The sequence below is a fragment of the Polyodon spathula genome, chromosome 13 (genome assembly GCF_017654505.1).
Source record: "Polyodon spathula isolate WHYD16114869_AA chromosome 13, ASM1765450v1, whole genome shotgun sequence".
NCBI lineage: Eukaryota > Metazoa > Chordata > Actinopteri > Acipenseriformes > Polyodontidae > Polyodon > Polyodon spathula.
This window is the reverse complement of record NC_054546.1, coordinates 36,629,131-36,650,908: the sequence shown is the minus strand read 5'-3', so window position 1 is coordinate 36,650,908 and position 21,778 is coordinate 36,629,131. Positions and strand designations below refer to the sequence as shown.

Genomic DNA, 21,778 nt, shown 5'->3' with positions numbered 1-21,778 from the left:
TTTGACAAGGTTTAGGGCTGCAGTATTTCGATTTGTTGTTCTTTAGATCATTAAAACCGTTTTGAAGTTTGTGGAATTTTTGCCAAGGCCCTCCCTCCCGTTTTCTCTCCAATTTCTCTGAATGATCTGTGGAATGTAGGAGATGAGTGATTTCTTTTCCTTTTTGAGGTCATTGTTTTATGTAGCATGGTCAGTGAATCCAGTGAAAGGGAATGTGAACAAATAGCAGGAAGAAACAGTAATGGATCTTCAGCTCACGTCAGAGCAGTTAACTACCAGTTCCCCAGTTTAATTTGTTGTTTACAAGCTCAGCTAAACAGCATTGTGCATTCACCACCTCTCTCTCTCTCTCTCTCTCTCTCTCTCTCTCTCTCTCTCTCTCTCTCTCTCTCTCTCTCTCTCTCTCTCTCTGCTCCAGACAGTATCAAAGAAGTGACACAAAAACACTCTCTTATTATGGTGTCAAAAATGTTATTTTCCTTGGAAATGAGGTGCAAAAGGCAACTCTCGTCTCCGTGCTATCACAAAACTGCTGCAGAGATCCAGAGAATTTGGTTAATGTGGTGCTCCAAATACCTTGTATTAGGGCTAGATTTATGAATCTATGGTGCAAAATTGGCAAATCTTATTTAATAGCATGGAGATACCGAAATAAAAAGTTCATTTTCTGGTATTGTCCCTTATTGGGGGTGGTGGGGGGTGGTGGTGGGGTGGAATACCCTTGTTGGTCCTTGATACACTGTATCTACTGGTGCAGATGTTTGAACAGTTCTTTGTAAAAATCATTATAAAGCAAACATAGAATGACTTTTTAAAGGTTTACACAAAAAATACTTTAAAATAAATACTAGCAATCGTAGTTGTCACGGCTCAGTCGTTACCATAGACACAGTCTGAATGGAAACTGAAGCTCCGACTAGCGCTAGTGCGGATGCATAATTTGGAGCGAGTCGTTTGGGAATTAAAATTGTGATGGAAGAGAAGAGACGTTAGTTTCTAAAATGCCTGAACCCGCATAACAATTAAACAACGCTGCAAAGAATTTGAGCATGAGGGAATGTATGCAGCTGATGTTGACAAAATAATGCAGATTTTGCAACTGTTGGCTCGAATGGGAGTTGAAAGATACTGTCATTCAGCACTAGCTGTTTATTCCTTTTGGGGGAAATATGGCTTGTATTTTGTATTAGTATGCTAATTCTTAGTTTTATTTCAAGTGGTGTAAACTTTGCATTGGAGCACATGCTGTTTTGGTTTTGAATGGATCTGAATGAATAAATCTGCTTTAAATACTGAGAACCCCCAAGCTTGTTGTATACTGCTTCAGTGCAATGGGATTGAAACACAATTCCTATTGCTTTTTTAATGGGTAGATGTCCTTATGTGGAAGGCAGTGTAAATAATATATCTTTTATTTTACTTTATTGTATTTTTATAGAGGTAATGGGCAGTATTTACTGTAAATAGGCATTTTATTGAAGAGTGGGGTACTGTACGTTACCATTACTGCTGCAAATGAGTAATTATGGTAACTACATTATTTTAAAAATGTATGTAGTTAAAACACGATGTATACTATACTATTATTGATATACATCTATTTGAAAAATAAAATGAAAAATGATAAAAGGTAAAAATAATTTCAGAGGCTCTAACAGTGACATGGTGCTGTAGCCAAATTGAAACATGTCCTTGTAAAAGCAATTTCAATATGAATTGGTAAATAAGCTTTATTAAGTCATAATTTAGTTTATGCCTAAATTGATTTTATCATGAAGCAGGAAAACATAGAGATAATATTCAGAGCAATGAAACATGGCAGATCAAGGTACCAAATGATGGAAAAAAAGTTCTACTACTGCCACTGGTAATAAATAGCTCTATACCCAACTCTAGTAAGTGTTATTGCATTATCTGCAGTACATGGACCACATTTGTCTCAAGAAGGGATTAAATTGCCTCAATCGTATTAGAAAGAGCCGAATATAGCAATTTCACAAATGATTACTTACTATCCAAACACCACTTATCCAATGAGATATTATTATTATTATTATTTATTATTATTATTATTATTATTATTATTATTATTATTATTATTAATAATAATAATAATAATAATAATAATAATAATACATTTTAGTGAAAGTAAATATTGGTGGCTAGTGAAGAAAATAGTGATCAAAATCTGGTGGCTGCTGGCGTGTGTGTGAAGAGTTCTGGAGGTCTGTGGTCTCTTTCTAGTGCAGTAAATAAGAATGTATTACTGAGTTCCTGCTAGTCTTTCAATTGTAGTGTGGCTGAATCTGAGGGTTACAAAGATTGGGCTGGTGTGGACTGGCGGATGTTTTCAATTTTAAATGTGAAGTTTTATTTACTGTTATGAAAACTGCTTTATAGTCAATGATTGTGGTCCTTTGTGAACAGTTTGAAAATTTTAAATCTCCTTTCTTTATGAAGTCAAAGTTTTCGATACTGCACTTGACACAGCTAGTTCTCGCCAGCAACTCGGCTTTGTTCTGTCAGGTAATCTCGGCAGCTGAATTTAACAGCAATCAAAAGCCGCAAAAAGGCTTCGAATTCAGTATCACTCATGAGAACAAGAATGGTGAAGCTAGCTTACAAAACAAAGATAGCTTGCATCTGCAGTACTGTGGCAGTTCAAAATCAATGTCTTCACAAAAAATACACATTGGAAAATAATATACAGCCAGACTACACATTCATAGCACACAAACAACCACTGTATACTGTGTCAATAGAAATGCTTAAGTCATTGTTCCCCATTTTAGCACTGAGCCCCAATAAATTGCCTGTACCCAGGACAGTAATCTGGTAATATCTAGGATAGTGTGGGATAACAGAAACCCCTCAAATATAGATAGCTGGGCACAGTTATGTATTTATATGTATTTGACTAAATATATATATATAATATATATATATATATATATCTATTATATATATATATATATATATATTTTTATTTTTTTTTTCTGTCTGGATTTTATGAAACCTGTACTTTTACCGTGCAGAGCTGTCTTGACGAACGTAACCACAAAAAATAAGAAAAAACACAGGGGTGGAGTCAGTACGCCTGCCACTCACGTAAAACTCTCCACGCGCGAGGTGGCTGCGCTTGCTGCCACTTCTGTCTGCTTCCTGAGATGCTGCTAGCTGCCTCGCATCCCGCTGCTTTCCCAATTTGATAGCTGATGGGATTTCAGATGAAATGTCTGCAAATCTGAATTGCCAGCGATATTTAACAACCTCATTTCTCTCTCTCCCTTTCCCTCTCTCCCACCCCCGGTATAGTTAAATGCATTTATTTCGCCTGCGTGCACGTTTGTTTCCTGCTGAAATGTATTCATTCGTCACACAGCAGACACTGTGGCATGAATTCAGAAGGTGGATATGAAGATTCCCACTGCTTCGCAGTAGTTTGAGTCCAGGTTTTCCTAGACTATGCTTAATCAGATGCATCATGGGCCAGGTTAGCAAAGCTTTTGATCTAGTTTAACATTTACTTTTAATTATGTATGTTAATTAAAAAATGTGTACCACATAAACAACTTGTGGACACTTAAAAGTAATTTAAATAACACTTTTAGTTGTTTATTTCCAGTTACTTGTCATTCAATTTTGTGGTCTGGGTCAAACCTGCCAAGTACTTTTTGGTATGTGACCTCAGAAAGTATCTTAGGCTATCTGATTGTTATCTGGTTAGATCTGGGAATCGAATTGTCTTTTGGAATGAGATTGGGCCATATCTCAAAGTGTTAAACAGTCGGGGTCGGTGCTTGAACGGGAGACCTCCAGTAAACCGTTCTTTGTAAATCTGAACCCCAAATTTCACTTTTTCAATTGTTGGATGCTGAGCTGTTGCTGAGCCTGTAATGGGTGCTTTATTTGACTTAAACTTCAGTCGTTGTGTGGATCACTAAACACTTCATAAAGCTTTTCCACAAGATAAAATAACTATTTTATTGCCTATCGTCATCGTAAATAAATCTGTATGGTATGGTAGAATTCCATAAAATAAATGTCATGCTAGCTCTTAAGTAGTTCAGTTATTTTATTATATATATATATATATATATATATATATATATATATATATATATATATATATATATATATATATATATATATGTGTGTGTGTGTGTGTGTGTGTGTATCTATATATATATATATATATATATATATATATATATATATATATATATATATATATATATAAAATGAAGAAGTGCTCTATGTGCATAAGTGCATATCTTCTTTTTTTTTTCTTGAAATAAAAATAGCCGAATCCAGTTAAATATATCCTACAGTGTGGGTGTGTGCATCTACAGTATATGAGCAAATGTATATGTATCAATATGTATTATTTCTATGAAGTAATAGCAGCTCCTCCATTTCTCTTGTGTGCTGGTTTGGTGACAATGGTATTCATTTTCAAAGGGCACGTTACTCTATCAGATGAGAAACAACAGTACTTCAGCTTTTATAATGAGCTTCTGCGGCAGACCTTGGTTTTAGTATGAAATTCACAGCCTTCTGTTGAGGTAGTAAAGCATCAGAGAGTGCTGTGCAATTTATAAAACACTCTCATTACTTACATTTGCTGCATCCTGTGCTGTGAATATTTTAGCAATTTCTTTGTAAACCACAATCACGATTGTTTTGATATCTAAATGCATGTGTGTTGCGTCATCAATCCACTGGGGCTTTGTTACTGAACATAATTCAGAAGCCAGCATCTCTACAGTCTTGAGATAAACCATGAGTCTTGCAGTGAATGTGTCAGAATAAAAGCCTGTAACATCCTTGCATTTTTGTTCCCAAAACAGCAGTGGTTTCACAAGCCTTTTTTTCTAACATAGGCACACAAACATGTACTTCATGAAAACAGTTAATTGCAAACAGGATGGTTGTCTGTCTGCAAACCTGGTTAATGAATAAAAGCTTAATCAAATGAAGCCAGATTTCTTTTCAAAGATTAAATGCATTGATTTGTCAGTGCTAATTTCACACTGTTGTTAATTAAATATAAATGAGAGGGTAATGGGATATCAGTTTTTATTGCAAACAGCAGAATCCACACATGGGTGTTAAATGTCCACAGCAGACTTAATGTATGTGATTTAGATCCTCTTACTGCTGTTTGGCAACAATTGTGTTGAACATGATTGTGAGACAGTGCAGCTTTAAAGGGTACATAAGGACCTTTTTATTTTATTGTGTTACATGTTCCTGTGTGTTGCTACAACTGTTTACGTAAGATATGTGTATTGTTTCAATTATTATTTTTTTTTTTACATTTTGACCACTTTTTTAAACTTAAGGTGTGTGTATTTATTTACTTACATTTGGACGACTTTTTTAAACTTTTAAATTGCATGCCATGCCTCAAGATGGCTTCACAAGTACCTGCATGGACCTCACAGAACTACATTTCCCATCATCCTCCTGCTCACATATGTAACTGAGGTGGATTTACCAGTGAGCAGGAGGATGATGGGAAATGTAGTTCTGAGAGGTCCGTGTGGGTACATGTGAAGCCATCTTGAGGTAGGGAATGCAATTTAAAAGTTTAAAAAAGTGGTCCAAATGTAAATAAATAAAATAAATAAATAAATAAAACAATACACACACCTTACGTAAACAGTTGTAGCAACACATGGGAACATGTAACACAATAAAATATAAATGTCCTTATGTACCCTTTAAGAGTAACACAAAGAAACAGAAGAGACAAGGACAAAAAAATAGAATCACCTGCCGCAACATCGTCGATAGGGTAAAAGGGCACCACGGGCAGCCAGAACAGCACTGATTTGAGATGTCGAGTCTGCAAGATGTTTAAAGTGTTCTGGTGGTATTCTGTATGTGACTTGAATATCTCTTATTTCAGGGTCCACTTTTATACCATTGCTTGTGAAACAACAGTAATATAGAAATACTAGAAACTCTTAAATATGCAAGCACCTACCAGCCAAAAACCGACCCAATCACAGTCTATCAGATCTGTTGTCTTGTCCATTGCGACTGCCTTAGCAAGAATGTCTGAATCTTTCATTAATTACACAATCTGGGATGAAATTTTGAGTAACGTATCTAATCATATGAGGCGTAGACCATATTCTCAAAAGCAGCATCCAGAAAGCAGAGTCCTGGTTTCTCAGAAATCCAGTCGGAATGCTGGGTACTGATTTGAGCTAAGTTCAAAGGTCATACACACTCATCACACTAGATTAAAAGGTTCCTGTGATTCTAAGGACTCGACTCCAGTGTGGAAATCAGTACAGAAAGTCAATAGTGGGATCTGCCTCTTTCCACTAACATAACGCCACACAGTCCCTCAGGCAAGCACAGCCTTACTTGGGTGGACCAATTAAAATAGCTCACCAGTTAATTATTCACATAATTATTATTTAATGATGAGAGGGTCTATTTTAATATTTGGCACCGTAATGGATTTCAATATCTGCCATAAAACCAGTTCTGTCACAGACTTCCTTTTAGTTTGTTTGTGTGGTATTTAGTTATGTGATGTGAATTCAAGGGGTTAATACATAACCCTTGGAAGGGAAACCCCTGCAGGATTAATACAGTTGAAAGGGACAGTATTAAAGAGCATGTTGTTGTGCCATCACATCTTGATAACTTTTTTTTTTTTAATTAAAAACGTCACTGTTGGTTAATGGTTACACTTTTATGTACCAGCTGTAATTGGAGGTTAGACATGATTCTGAGAGCCCTGTGAGATCAAGTGGTGCTTTAAAGATATCAGGTTCAAACATCTATACTTGCTTGACAACACTAAACAGGTGGAACTACTGAAGTTATTTTGGAGGGAGTCATTTATCTATTCTGACAAACTGGTAGCCATAATCCAAGAATAGACATTCCAGTAAAGAGTGTGTTATTGCAATCACATGTCATTTTTTCAATGTGTGAATTTGTTATGGGTGTGTTCATGCATGTATTTGTTTTCTTTGTATGCAGGGATGGAAGGGAGATGTTGAAATTAACTAGTGTGAGTGCTTAAGTAATTTCTCTTACCCAATTGAAAACCTCAATTAAACCTCAGGATGGTTTGTGTGTATAAGCTCATTACATGTTTTAACATGTAGGCCTAATCAAATTACGACTGCTTTTCTTTTGAAAAGTTAAATCCATCAATTTGTCACTGACAGTTGCACATTGTTGTTAATGAATACAAGATATGAGGCTAATGAGGCTGTTCTTACAGCAATTAACAGAATCCACACTGGGTTGTCAAAAAACAAAGGTATATGAGCATGGTATAAAACACTCGATTAAATACGTACTTAAAAACTATTTGGAGACTATTTTTACAAGTTGACAGCAATGAAATCGGGTATTAAAACTGCAATATGATATCCCTTTTCTCATATTAAAAAAAAAAAAAAAAAAAAAAAATCTAGGATCTACATTTGTGATTCTTGCCACTCTTTTTATAAAGTAGCCATTTATATTTGAGTAACGCTACCAAGACACTTGCATTCTCATTAAAAGGGTAACACCTTTAGCACTGTCTCTAAACTATGGCTCCCTAATACAGTGTTTTAATGAGGGTGCACTGCATGTAGTTGTATTTAATAGCTTTCTATGTTTTCTGAGGAAATAACTGTCTGAAATGGTCCTCACCTAAAAGGCAACACAAACACACATACAAACTGGAAAACATGATGCATTGCAGAAGACAAGTGTCAGCGTGTTCTCTTCTCTGCCTAAAAAAAAATTAAATAAAAGGAATTTTTATTGCACTGTGTCAGTTAAACACCAGCAGCCGACTGCCGCTGAATAATCACCTTTCCTGAGGCTGCAGAGCTGAGAGACGGGAAGAGATGATACAGTGTGTGTGTGTGTGTGTGTGTGTGAACTGGTGCACCACATTCAAAACCCATGAAATATTCCTTGCATAGGAAAAAATAATGAAAAGCAGCTTTCTTGACACCTTGGAGTTACGATACAGCCTTTTTTTAAATATCCTTTACAAAAACTGCACTATTGCAGAGTTGAGAATAATTAAAATAATAAACTGTGAATATTACACAATCCACATTTTGCTTGGAGAGGTATGTACTATGTAGCTGTATATCATTTTTTCATTATAACTGGTTATTAAAAAGAGATTGTCAGGTACTTTCTTTGTATAGGTGCCCATTTAAAATAAGTGTGTGCATCTACGGTAGGTACAGCATGCATCTTGCAACTTGAAGCAGTCTGACATGGATCAAATGACTTACAAATCTATATGTACTTGTAGCTTTGTTTAAAATCATGTACACTCATTACTACAGTAACTTCAGCCTGCCCTCCATCTAGCTTTCAAATAACTGCAGGCATTACCGATTCTAGAGGAAACCGCAGAAACATGTGAATTTCAATAAAGAAACAGGTGTCAAGGAGAATGGTGTGTGTGTGTGTGTGTGTGTGTGTATATATATATATATATATATATATATATATATATATATATATATATATATATATATATATATATATAGTATAGATATTTGTGTCTTTTTATAGGTTCATGTGCAAGTTCATTTTTAATTACCAGAACAGCTCTGCAATAAAGGAAAGAGAGAGAGAGAGTGATATGGGGGAGCAGAGAGGCAGTAAAGGATGCATTAAGCAATTAAAGTTAGGCAGCGCAGAAATGAAATGATGCGGTGATTTTTCCAGTAATTGCCTTAGCTATCACTTGTGATCACAAGGGAGCGAGCAGGAGAGGGGAGGATGAGAGCGATAAGCTTTACATCAGCATTTTATACAGGCAGGCTCCTTTTAATACACACACACACACACACCAGTACACGAGTAAAAATACAAACTTACACACACACACACAGATAAATGCTATGTGTGCAAGAATATATTTTATGGAAAACACTTGTTAACATACAGTGCAGTAGATATAGAAACAGAATGGTTGAAATCTATAATATATGCTGTTTTAATTGTTCATATTGTTAATGTACATTATTTTAGGTAGTGCAAGTGTTGCTGACTTTCAATCAAAAAATGTGCTATTTTCTTTATAGGATAAAGGATTATCTGCTGTCTGAATTCCAGACTTCTATGCACGGCAGTATCCATGCCTGCATCTGAGTGCAGAATATTTTGCATGCATACCCATCTGTAATGTATGTGCCATACATTATCATACACGTATCATACACAGTATCATCTGTATGTATATGTGTGCAGGTATTTTTGTGCTAAATAGTTTGGGGCTGGGGCTCTTTAGATTGAAAACATCAGGAGTGTGAGGCTGGGGGTTTACGCAGCAGGCAGTGACCTGGAAAGTGCACCTAGCAGACACCTCATTTAATTGAATACAATGCAGCGGCTGTGGAAAGCGCTAGGAAGAGGGAGATAATCAAGTGCTCTGTTCCTTATAAATATGCGCTGAGATGACATGGAAGAAATTGGATTTGAAAACGGCAAAGCAGAGCAGAACACAATTGATTCCACTCAAGTGATCTTCATTTGATAAGGGAAGAGTTTTCTTAAAGAAAGAAAGCTGATGAGTTTCCACGAGTTTAATGGGGGGGGGGGGCATTTTTAGCCTTTTATATTTGTTCTTCACCAAATCATTTTTTCCCCAGGTCTATGAAAAAGCCATGCTTCTCATATTTAATCTGAATCAGATATATACTTATTGACCCCCCCAGTCTGTAATTCCACACGTATACAGGGTGATTATAAAGTCAGTTGGTTGCTTTGCAGTGCTGTTATGGAAAAAAAAGCAGTTGTTGTAGAGAAATGCAAGTTGACAGGTGGAGACACCAAACGTTTGATTTAATTCACATTAATACCAAAGTTAAAATCCTCTTTACATATTCAGTAAAGTGTATGCTTCCTCCTGTTGTATAAACACATATAATCCATAATAAAAAAAAAGGTACACTTAATACCATCTACATGTTGTTAATGTTAATTTATAGCCTGTTTGTTATCATATTGTGTATTTTGGTTTGTTTGTCAGTTGTAAATTGACTTTGTAATCACCTGTGCAGGTGAATTTGTCAGTCTGACTTAGGAGGGGGCAAAAGTTGCCTGCTTGCCTGTCTGCACCTGTCTTGCTGTTAGTGAGATGCACACTGATACGAGAGGCTAGTCCAGAGCAACATAACCCCCGTTGTGTTGGTTATTAATTACTGTCAACGTTGTAGTCTTGTTGATTCAGGGAGGTGTTTTGCATATGTGGTCTAGTGTGAAACAAAGCACTGTTCCCCATGGCAATAAACCTTGAAATGCATAAAAAGGAAAACATGTTATGATTTATTTAGCCCCTTGAATGCTTTTAATCTAAAGGTGGTTGAAAAGATTCCACAAAAGAACGCTGGTGTTTTGACTACCAATAAGGGTCATTTTTTTGTGCACGTCAGGATTGAACAAAACAGTTGGGAGATGTAGTGTCATGGGAACTATGAATGTAAATAATGTGCGTTACCTCACCATGTGACGCGTACGGGCCTGGCTGTGATGGAGTGGACTGACGATCTCAACCAGCAGGTGGATTGTTTAACCATCCTAAGCATCAAGAGTGTTATATCTGTGTGTTGCAGCACAGGTCACCGGGCTTGATGTGTACCTTTGGTATCCCACATGCCACAGGAAACAGGCATGTTTTTTCCTCTTAATTTCAGGAGACAGCATAGATAGGCACTGCAGGAAATATTATACTAATATAACCACTTAACCTTTTAATATATTAATCTCATTCGTAATTTGACGTAGATGTGATTTAGTAAATGTATGAGTTTTGGATTGACAGTATTTAAAATATACCCTAACCCTTATTTATAACAATGCAGAGCTAAGAAAATCTATTTTTCTATGGGTTTTTGTTCCTATTTTAATTTGTTATTTTTGGAGCATGAATATATTTCTGCAACATTTACATATTGCAGAATATTTACCAAGCACCATGTAAAATAACCTTTATAGGATATTAGTTATTAAACTGTCAGTTGTTTTTGATGAAGGCATGAATTTTGTTATAGGATATATTCACAAATTCCACTAAATTAAAAATTCAACCCATTCATTTTTTATGCTCTATATAGCCTTTCTTTGTGTGAAAGCATAGCTGTTTAATAAGTCTGGCGTATGGCTTTAAACAGCTACTGTAATAAGAGCAGCATTGCCCAAGCTTGCCAGGAATACTTATTGTGTTTGTTTGTGTCTCACATCACCACTTATTATTTTAGTTGTTTATACTAACAAGACTAGACCCAGATCTAAGCACATTTGTGAAATAAAGACAAGATATGGCTTGAATGATTGAAACATAAAATAAACTAATTGAGCTTGGGTGTGTAGTATCAGGACAGTGACTTTAATCATCAGAATTTGGGCTTGAGCATGAATAATCAGGGTTTAAAAATGTCATACAGTCAGCACTCGGATATCTGTTACCCAGATACACGTCAGTCATTATATATATATATATATATATATATATATATATATATATATATATATATATATATATATATATATATATATGTAACAAATTAATGCATTTACCCGTCACACGCGATTTCTGCCTCCCTCACCAGTTTTCTGATACAAAGCCCAACTCTTCAGTGTTACAGTATGCTTGTTTATCTGTCACAGCCTGCATTTTTCGTCTTTATTGGGCAGTTACACAGTGCTTTTTACATTACGAAAATGTGGCAAAAACAAAGCAAACGAGACAAGCTGCGGTAATGTAAAAATTAATCATTAAACAGTTTTAGATACTGTGATACTTTTTTTTTTTTTAAATCTTTGATCTTTAGTTGCTTTTGTGCATTTTCATTTGCAAGTGAACTGTGAGATTAGGTTCTTATCAGGCACTGTATTCTGCAATGTTGAATACTGATTTTGGATACCTTTTTAATTCTAGAAACTGGTGTTGTTATTTAATCTTTTGCTAAATTGCATTGCCTTTTACATGTTACGCAGTTCTGTGCATGGGTAACATTTTGATTTAATTTTGCTATTGGGTAGTTAATGGGGAATTTTACATACTGCTGCAATAAGAACCGGATTTAAAAGTACTGTATTACAGTCCATGTGTCCACAGTTGTCTCTTTTGGGAAGTGATATTTTCAGAGTCATATCTTTCTGAATTGAATAATTCTGTTGAAAATATAGTACTGTACCAAAAAAACAAATGCATTACATCTAAATGGAAGCCTACTTATTTTAACATTTATTTTTGTGAAAAAAACAGACAAGGGTTGGAACGGGCCAAAATGAAATAATCAGATATACGTCACATATAAGTCCAGATTGTATATGTGAGTGTTGACTGTATTTAAAATGCATAAGTAACCGGTAAGAGCTGCTTGATAAGCTCTGGTGGCTTAAATCAGTGCAATATATGAATTCAGCTATTGAATAGGTGAGACAGATAGGGTGGGGAGGGGGGGGGGGGTGGGGGGGGGGGGGGGGGGGGGGGGGGGGTGGGGGGGGGGGGGGGGGAGGGGGGGGGGGGGGGGGGGGGGGGGGTGGGGGGGGGGGGGGGGGGGGGGGGGGGGGTGGGGGGGGGGGGGGGGGGGGGGGGGGAGTGAGGGAGGGGGGTAGGGAGGGAGATGAGTTGAGGCTGAACTGTGGTGTGACAACTTGAGGGGGAACCAACAAGCTAGAGCTTTCACACCTTACAGGGTATTTGTTTGGTCTTTTTCAGTAGAAAGGCCACACCACAAATGGTGTACATTTCACAATATTAGTTGTTCTTTCTGATTGTGTAGTGTATTAAGATTTGGGGCAATGTAGTCTTTCTAGTCTTCTCTACTGGTTAGAGATGTGGGACTGGGATAGGAGGCAGCTTGGCCTAGAAGTTAGACCTTGGGAACTATCAGACATTTCTACCTAGTGGCTAGTGATCATTTTGGTCTTGGAACTGTTTTAGTGGAGGCTTAACATGAAGACAAAATTAAATTAAGAACATTGAAATGTTTTTTTTTTTCCCTTATAGGTGAGAGATGGTCAGGCCTTCAGTGTCCAGGAACTCCAGGGTTCTTCTTCCAGAGGGACAGAACTTCTGAAAAGTGAGGTACACACTGACCAGCCCATTCTCACTGGCACACAGAGACAATAACTCTTTACACCGCCACAGAAACCAGAGTGCTCATATCAAACTCTAAGTATAAAGTATATCTAAAAACCTAAAAACTTAATTACTTTTCATTAAAACAATTTCAAGACAAACTGGTGCTGTAATATATTTGTAAAGTGATTTTAAGTTTTCTTTTTTGTTTTTGTTTCAAATGTGCCCTTACTTGAGTCATTCTCAAATAGTAAAATGTTTTATTACACTTTTATTGTAATATCTTGATAGGTGGATGAAAATGAGCCTTATTCAGACATCTCACTTAAGTGTGTTGGTACTAGCACTGAAGTGTTTCTGAATATGGTGAAAGACTCTCATTTAATAGCAGTTTGAGGTATATCAGGTACTCTTAATGTTAAATGCATGTAAGCGATGCTTGTTCTGTTTAACTACAGGTAAGTCCAGCAGTATGGAAAATCTGGAAGAGCTCAAACTGCTAGACAAAGGGAGTCTTGTTTCCCACCATCATGTGTGTGTGTGTTTGATTTGATCAGGGCCTATGCTGTTTTGCAGGGAGATCAATGCAAGACTAAGTGGTAATGACCAGTTCCCTATTGAGCGCTGGGGGTCTAGGGACACAGCAGCAGGCACAAAGCTTCAACCAGTCTAGTTAGCTTTAAAAACCAGATCAATAACTTTAGCCTTGTCTTGCTAATTGCTCATTGGCTGACATTGTCGGTGGAGGCTGTGGAACTGGTTGCTATTTTCTCTCTCATTCTCTCTATTTTCTTTCTTTCCCCTCATTCATCGGTCTTCTCTGTGTTGGGATGTAAAAATCTCCACTTTGCAGTTAGCACGGCGGGACACTGCCATCCAGAACCTTCGGAAAGATGTGCTTCTGTCTCACCAGGCCCGGGATACCTTGTCTGCTGAGGTAATGTAAAAAACAAAAACAATTCAAAGCCATTTGACTACCTACTGCGCTTTTACACATATTTCCCTATATGTGATGTCATACTAACCTATTTAAATTTTTTTTTTTTTTTTTAATTATTATTATAAATGTGTGTCATGTGCATATATCTATATTTTAGCTCCAGTGTATATGTACATGGTTAACGATGTATGCTAGGTTAAGAAAACTAGTACATAGTAATTTAAAAACAAAACATTGAGTAGGGTCTTTAATTTTTAATCATGACCTTTTTATCTTCAGTAATACAGCCTGTTTCACTTTCTTTCTTTTTTTAATTTTACAGTGCGCTAATACCGTGATTTAAATTAAGTATTGATCAGTTTAGGGCTAGAGGGAGTGAGCTAAAAGAAGAAAAAAAAAAAGCTGCCCTAATACTTTTAAATGTTTGTGGATTTGGGGTATTTCTTGTTTTTTCTTTTTAGGCTTTCTTTTTTTTTTTTTTTAGCTTTCTCCTTCCGTTCTTTCATAAAACAGCAGCATTTGTTTTTGGTTTGTTTTTTCTATCTTTCTTTTCACTTGTAGTGTGCTAATGTCATGATTTAAATGAAGTATTGATCAGTTTAGGAGGGGAGAATAGACAGAGAGAAGGGGAGAGAGAGAAAGAGCAGGGTTATCATGCGGATCGTATACAGAAAAGGGCACTCTATGGAAAAGAAAGAGGATTTGTTTTATTTATTTTACAAGTAACTGCCCACATTAATTGGCTTTATTTTTTTTCTAAATGATTTTCATCATCTTTTTGGCAATAATAAGTGGGTATCAGGGTAGGGTTCTTATTGTTGCGGCTGTTATTGGAACAGAATCAATGATGGAGGAAGGAAGCGCTCAGATGGGTCCAGATTATTTGTGGATTTGCAGATTTGTTTTTCAGTTGATTTGTTGGACCATGTACGGTACGGAATCCCTTCTTTTGGCCTCCATCTTGCCCCCACCCTTCTTTCTCTCTTTTTTTTGCAGGGATGTTTTGTGTTTTTACGTAGTGGGGATTGTAGATTCAGAGGGTTAACCTGCAGTTTGAGGTTTGACTCTGGGGGGCTATGTTTTAGTGGGTATATTTCTCTTATTAATCAAATACATTTTATTGCTATGTTTTGTGGTTTCTTAGCTTGGTGTCTATAGGGTTAGGTGGGGTGTATGTAGGCTGAGATCCAGAGCCAGTCAAGTAGCTTTGGGTTTACCCTTTGCTGTTTTATTAGGTTGTGGAAGGATAAGGCTCTTGATAATTTCATTGAAAGAATAATATTATTCTTATCTGTGTCTGTGTTTGAGTAGGTTCAGGTACTGTAGCTGTGGCATAGATCGTTGTTAGACTGTGGTAGATCTTTGGGCGATTTAGTAGAGGGTCTGCCTGCCCTGTCTGTACGGTATTTTATTAGGCTATGGATGTAAACCTCACATATTAAGCGATTTTAGAATTATTTTTTTTTGGCTGTGACATTTCAGTAGTGTTCACTAGTTTAGGTTGAGGTGTTGTGTTTAGCTGGAGAACGTAAAAGGGGTGTTAGCGTTTCCCCACTGCAAGATTGGAGGCTTATCTAGGTGCTGGTGGGGTGTATGGAGAGTGTTAGCTCTCCGCAGCTTCTATGGAGGTAAATGTGGCTCTTGTTAGTCGATTGATTTTATTTTTCCCTGCGCTCGGCTGTGTTTTGTGGCTTGATAGCTGGATGTCCAAGAGCAGAGGATCTCTCGGCTTCAGACAGAGCTACAGGAGAGCCAGGCTGAAGTCCACCATGGACAGGGCCGGATCCAGCAGCTAAATCGGGACCTACAGACAGCAGGTCAGCAGTGCGAAGAGCTGCGCACCCAGGTACAGCACTCACTGCTGAGCCCAGGCTTCCAGGGCCTGCTCACTCTCTTTCTTACTGTCTGCTCTTGGGATATAGGTCTGTCTGTAGCTATCTGTGTGTCTGTTCATTTGAAATGTTGTTTCCAGGGTAGATATCATGTGATGAAGCTGTCTCTTTTTTAAGAGTTCCAATTGACAAAAAGCTAATTGACATATGATACTAATGGATATATTACTAAGAGGAAATTAAATAATTGGTACAGACTAGTGAGTATTAAGTATGAAGAAGAAAACTAATTGTCAGTTTAGGTTATCAAGTAACATACTCTTAAAAATACAGAATACACTACCACTATTTTTGTTTACATCTGTCTATTTTTATAATCAGTTTTATTGTATCTTAACTTGCCTTAAGAGCTGCATTATATGTTTCCTCTGGGAAGCTTAAAATGTAATGGTGCACTGAACAGTGTTATTATTATTATTATTATTATTATTATTATTATTATTAGTAGTAGTAGTAGTAGTAGTAGTAGTTGTAGTAGTGCCCTTACAGAAATAACCTGTAGAAAGTCCTATACTAAATTGGTCAAGTCCTATAAAATATCCTATAGGATTTCTTTAACACCTTTTTAGTTCTATAGAGTGTCCTATAGTACTACTGTAGGGAGACCCTTTCGAGTATTATAGGAGGATATTGTTTTAAAAGAATCCTTTAGGATTTCTCTAAAACCTTTTTAGTCCTATAATACTGCTATAGGATCCTATAGGACATTTCTGTAAGGTAGTGTTTATAATATATATATATATATATATATATATTATATATATATATATATATATACACACACACACACACACACACACACACACACACACACACATACCTTGAATCACCTTTCATTTGGTAACATTTTTGTGTGTGTATCATCTGATTCTTTTTTGTACTCTTGAGCCAGTAAAACACACAATAACTCCTTGGTTACTTTTCATGCAGTTAGATGCAAGTGGGCATTTTCCACTTATTGCTTGGCCTTAAATCTGTGCTCAGACTACATTCTGAATACCACTCTTCCGGTACACGAGCCCTTCTCTCAACCTTCTCAAGATGTCTCCCTGACCGACTCATTACCCTTGGCAGTGGAATTTTTGAAATGATAAGGACACATACTGTTACCTATTCCAGATATAAACCAACTACTGCAGTTGCATCCCTGATAAAATGGGTTAAAAGTTAAAACCTGTTTTCTAATAAATCCCCTTTGCAAAACAACATTTTCTCAAGTTCCTTTTTGATCTGTTTTTTAAACTGTATTTCCATTCATCCTGTTGTAACACTGTTTGTTTAGTGTAACACAGAATGGAAGACTTCATAAAAATAGTACAGTAAATAAAACTGAGTATTTTGGCAGGGCAAATTGACTTGGAAATCAACAAGTTTAACATCATAACAATAACAATTGCACTGTTTTTAATATTAGTGAGATAAAAAATAATAATCAAATTGCCCTTTTCAGCCTTGGTTGATTCAGTACTAAGTATTTTTACAGAAATATAATTCTCTAAGATAACTTTTAATAATTTCATTGTCTTCTAATGAAAAATACAAAATGTATTATTTTTATATGGGCAAACAGTGGTACAGCTATGGTCAAAGCTTTGGGTTTTGCATCACCTAGAATTTTACAATTTAGACATAATAAAAAATAAACCTATATGAACATAATTTAGATATTTTATTTAACATCCTGTAATCTAAGAAACAACTAAATGATATTGTAAAAGTCTACCAGAAACCATAATAGCAGTAGAGTATTTCATATTAGATTTTGAAATGTCACATCTTTCAGTTTTTATCAGTTTTTTGTAAAATATATGGAAAACTACAAAGCAGTATGTAATTCAATATGTTAATGTAACATTATTCAGAAGGTTTAATTTGACTTTATGAAGCAAAATTAGTTAATTCTGTAGGGTGATGCAGAACTTTTGACTATAGCTGTAGTTTACTGGTCTGCTGTTTTGAGTGGACTTGTACTGAAAAACAGGAAGACAGAAGCAAACAAGCAGATAACGTGTCTTGTGCCATAACCATGAATCTGGAGAGAGTCCCCAGGCAGGTAGACAGGCAGACTGTCAGGTTGCACACTCCCCCACCACAGGCAAGGAGATACTATAGCTGTGGATCTGGTTTGTAAAGTTCCTTGCCTGTGATGGATGGGTGCATGCTCCCCTCTCCCCATTCTTTCCTGATGGGCAGGGATGAGATCTGTGCTCTCTCCGAAATTAATGCGAGTAATTTTATTTGCTGGAAAAGTTGCTGGCTATTTATCGTGCTGAAATCTGAGGGAGGGAGGGAAGGCAGGAAGGGAGCATGTTTATAACCCGTGGGGGGATTGAGCTGTCAGATTGTCTTTAATCAGAAAGAGCTACAGTTTCCTTCTGCAGCATGCGATTAAAGCCTTGAATAGCTTCTTGTTTCATTATCTCCCCTGGTTGTGGTTCTGTATCTCATGTACCACGGTGTGTTCTGGACCTGCATCTCACATAACCTGCTATTACTCCAAGTAATAACCAAGGCTTGTCTTATCTCTCATAAGCATAACCACATTCTGGAAAGTCCCTAATTGGTTTGCCGTTGATCTGTTTGTTTTCCAGACTTTATTTTCACTTGGTGAAGCCCATTTATTCTTAAAGCTGTCACTTCCTGTGTTACGTGAAATAGGATCACACCTGACCACCTTAAGTTTTCTAGTAGGCTGCAAGGTTTGGAGAGGCTGTATTACCTGTTGTACTGGAGGTGAACTACCTTGTGATGTGGCTTCACCTGAAAAAGTCTGGTGAACAACAATACTGTAGGAGGCTTGTTGGAATGCTGTTTATAATACCTAAGGACATGTTTTGAAGTCTTTGTTATTAACACTGAAAGAAGAAAAACACCATGTACAAATTATGATACCATTTCACATCTTGATAAAATGTATGTTTGCACAGACATAAAATCTTCTGCCAGTCTCTGATTGTGTCTCTCGTAGTTGACAGAGGTGAAAGATCAGCTTGCTCTTGGGGAGGGGGAGAATGAGGCTCTGCGGAACTGCAAGCTGGAGCTGACCACTGAGGTAGGCATTGAGGACAGGCAGCTTGCTGGACGAGGATCCCCGTCATCACTGGACACTCCTCTACTTTACTGTGTGTGTGTGTGTGTGTGTGTGTGTGTGTGTGTGTGTGTGTGTGTGTGTGTGTGTGTGTGTGTGTGTGTGTGTGTGTGTGTGTGTGTGTGTGTGTGTGTGTGTGTGTGTGTGTGTGTGTGTGTGTGTGTGTGTGTGTGTGTGTGTGTGTGTGTGTGTGTGTGTGTGTGTGTCCTGGTAACAGTGCTTTTAATTAGGCCAAAATTTACAATATGCTTACTGTACTTGTCTGCATGTGAAAACTAAACACATGTTTTAATATTAAACTGTGTATGAACATTTGTTGGGAGATGCTGTGGATGTAGGTCATGGCAATTTCCTGTTTCATTATACAGACATCGGTAATCTTTATCTCTGCTCGGAATGGGTTTTCTTCCACAATGCCTTGCCTGCTAATTGCACACAATGGCAGATTAACTCTGTGCAAAGCGCTTATTCTACTGCTCATATTCCACTTTCTATCTCCGTCCTAGAAAAAAAGAAAAACAAGAAATGAAGGCTGTTCAGTGGTGTGCATGTGGGTTCCACTGACTACAGTTCAGTAGCAACTCATTGATTTCAGTTTTACAGGGTTTGGAATGCTCTGGGATCCTGTGTTTGTATGTACTGTATATATGTCAGAATAAATGTGCTATATTAACCCTTTCTAGATCCAGGTTCGACATTACAATTTTCCCTTTCCAGTCCGATGTCGGACCTTGTCCAACATCATCAAAAAGATGTCAAGCACAGGTCTCTAGTCTTTTTTTGTCCGGAAAAAAAGAGACCAATAGGAGCCGAGAGAAGAGATAACCGTGCACCACAGAGATAAGATAGACAATTCATAAGATATCATATAGATATATAATATATATATATATATATATATATATATATATATATATAGAAGTATGAGACATATATACAGTACATACAAACAGGCCTTGAATAAATGGACCCCTAAGGATTAATGGAACTTTCATACCAGTTCCTATTCCATATCTACAGGATTCTCATCCAGGCTAAATAAAGATGGATTGCTTGTCGTGAAACTGGCTGCAGCTCTGTCCTCCCAGCATGATGCAGAATGTAACTGGCTTTTATTTAGCATAATGGGGATGTTTCTTCTCAGTCTCCGCCATACTGGATAAAAGGCTGGCTCCCCACAGAGCTATGATAGTTTTGAGTTATGATAGAAGTTGGGGAATGTGAGTTAATAAGTGCAGTTGTCCCTTTATACCACTGGTGTAAAAATGTCTTCTCATTACCACTTCTGTGCAAGATTCTGTTCTGTCTCCCACACAGTAAATATGGTATTGTATTATACATAGGCTGCAGGGTCAACTGTACATACTGTATGAGCTTTATATAAATCATGAATAAAAACGACATGCATGCAATGCATATTTTGATAACAATTTGAATTTTATCTCTTTGAAAAATGTAATATTTCTCTGATGATTGAGAATAACATGTTCTAGCAGATTCCACTGCAGTCAGCCCTTTTTATTGAGCTTTGGCTTTTGACTTCCCTACAGGTTGAGAGGCTGTCTGCAAGAGTGTGCTCTCTGAACCAGGAGGTGGGTGAGAGAGGCGCAGTGCTGACTGAGCAGGCTGACCAGCGGTGCCAGGAGTTAGAGAGCCAGCTCTCAGAGACCCGTGTCCAGCTGAGGCAGTGGCAAGACACAGCGCGGGCCCTACGAGACCGAGCCCAGGACAACAGCCAGAGGGTAGGGGACATAGGGGTGTCTACCAGGGCGAACATTGTCCGTCTCTCTGATTTACAGCATACGCTGCCCTAACACTGTCTCTGATATCATAAAGGGCCACTCTCTACCCACACTCTCACATTCATACACTGACTTAAGTAATATTGTACGCGTACATGTGCTTTACAGACAAATTGGGGATTGGCTGGTTGATTCCTTTAATTCGCTTGTTTGTACATGCACAAGTGCAATATTACTATTTGATCATAGTATCTGTTTAATTTGTAACCTAGTGTGGGCATTTCTGTTCTTCGATACACTGCCATCAGATTCCGGGTGGACTCTGGACTGTAATTAGTGTTTTTATTTTATTTGTTGGTTCACTTGTGTCTAGCTGTTCTCTGTACTGTCATGTCAAGGTATCCTCAATAGATTTGAAATGTATAGCAGACAGCCAATCAGAGGGGGAGAGTTTCACTAACGATGATCAAATAACATGTACCGTACAGCGGTGTACAAATTGAATCTGTTTTTCTGGAAAAAAGGTGGTGCAAGTGATTGTAATACACTTATCAGCCTCATGCTGGTGGTGTTTCACTGAATATCTGCATTCTAATCAACAATATTATGTTGCCATTTTTTTTTATTTTATTTAACGTGGTATCTGTTGAAAAATATTTACCTGTTTGGAGATGGAGCAGGTTGTTTTTTTTATTATTTGCTTGAGGTTTTCACCTTTGTCGACCTCTGTCTCTCTCTCTCTCTCTCTCTCTCTCTCACTCTTGCACGCTCCGCTCTCTGGTTTAATGACGCATATATCCTGTCTCCAGTATTTAATCCAAATAGTGCTGGCTCAGCCACAGATTACATGCACCCCTCTGCGACATGATCAGAGTGCAGAGCAGGAGAGAAGAGCAAGCGAGAGCAAGGCTGCTTCCTTCATTAGGCAAAAACTGCAAATGTACCTGACCTCCTAGACATTACAATAATCAAAACCAAAGGATTTAAAATCCTTCTTCTCACCTTCTGTCAGTACCAGCAACATGGTCACATTAA

At 37.3% G+C, this 21,778-nt stretch overlaps 1 protein-coding gene across 1 annotated transcript in view; it reads left to right on the top strand.

Annotated features, from left to right (window-relative positions):
- Positions 1 to 21,778, top strand: part of LOC121325319 (putative leucine-rich repeat-containing protein DDB_G0290503) — a 142,430-nt gene that overhangs the window by 66,057 nt on the left and 54,595 nt on the right. Inside the window, exons 10-14 of the mRNA XM_041267748.1 lie at positions 13,010 to 13,087; positions 13,935 to 14,018; positions 15,721 to 15,867; positions 18,882 to 18,965; positions 20,552 to 20,743. Coding sequence (XP_041123682.1) covers positions 13,010 to 13,087; positions 13,935 to 14,018; positions 15,721 to 15,867; positions 18,882 to 18,965; positions 20,552 to 20,743 — 585 coding nt within the window. The remainder of the gene's footprint in view (positions 1 to 13,009; positions 13,088 to 13,934; positions 14,019 to 15,720; positions 15,868 to 18,881; positions 18,966 to 20,551; positions 20,744 to 21,778) is intronic.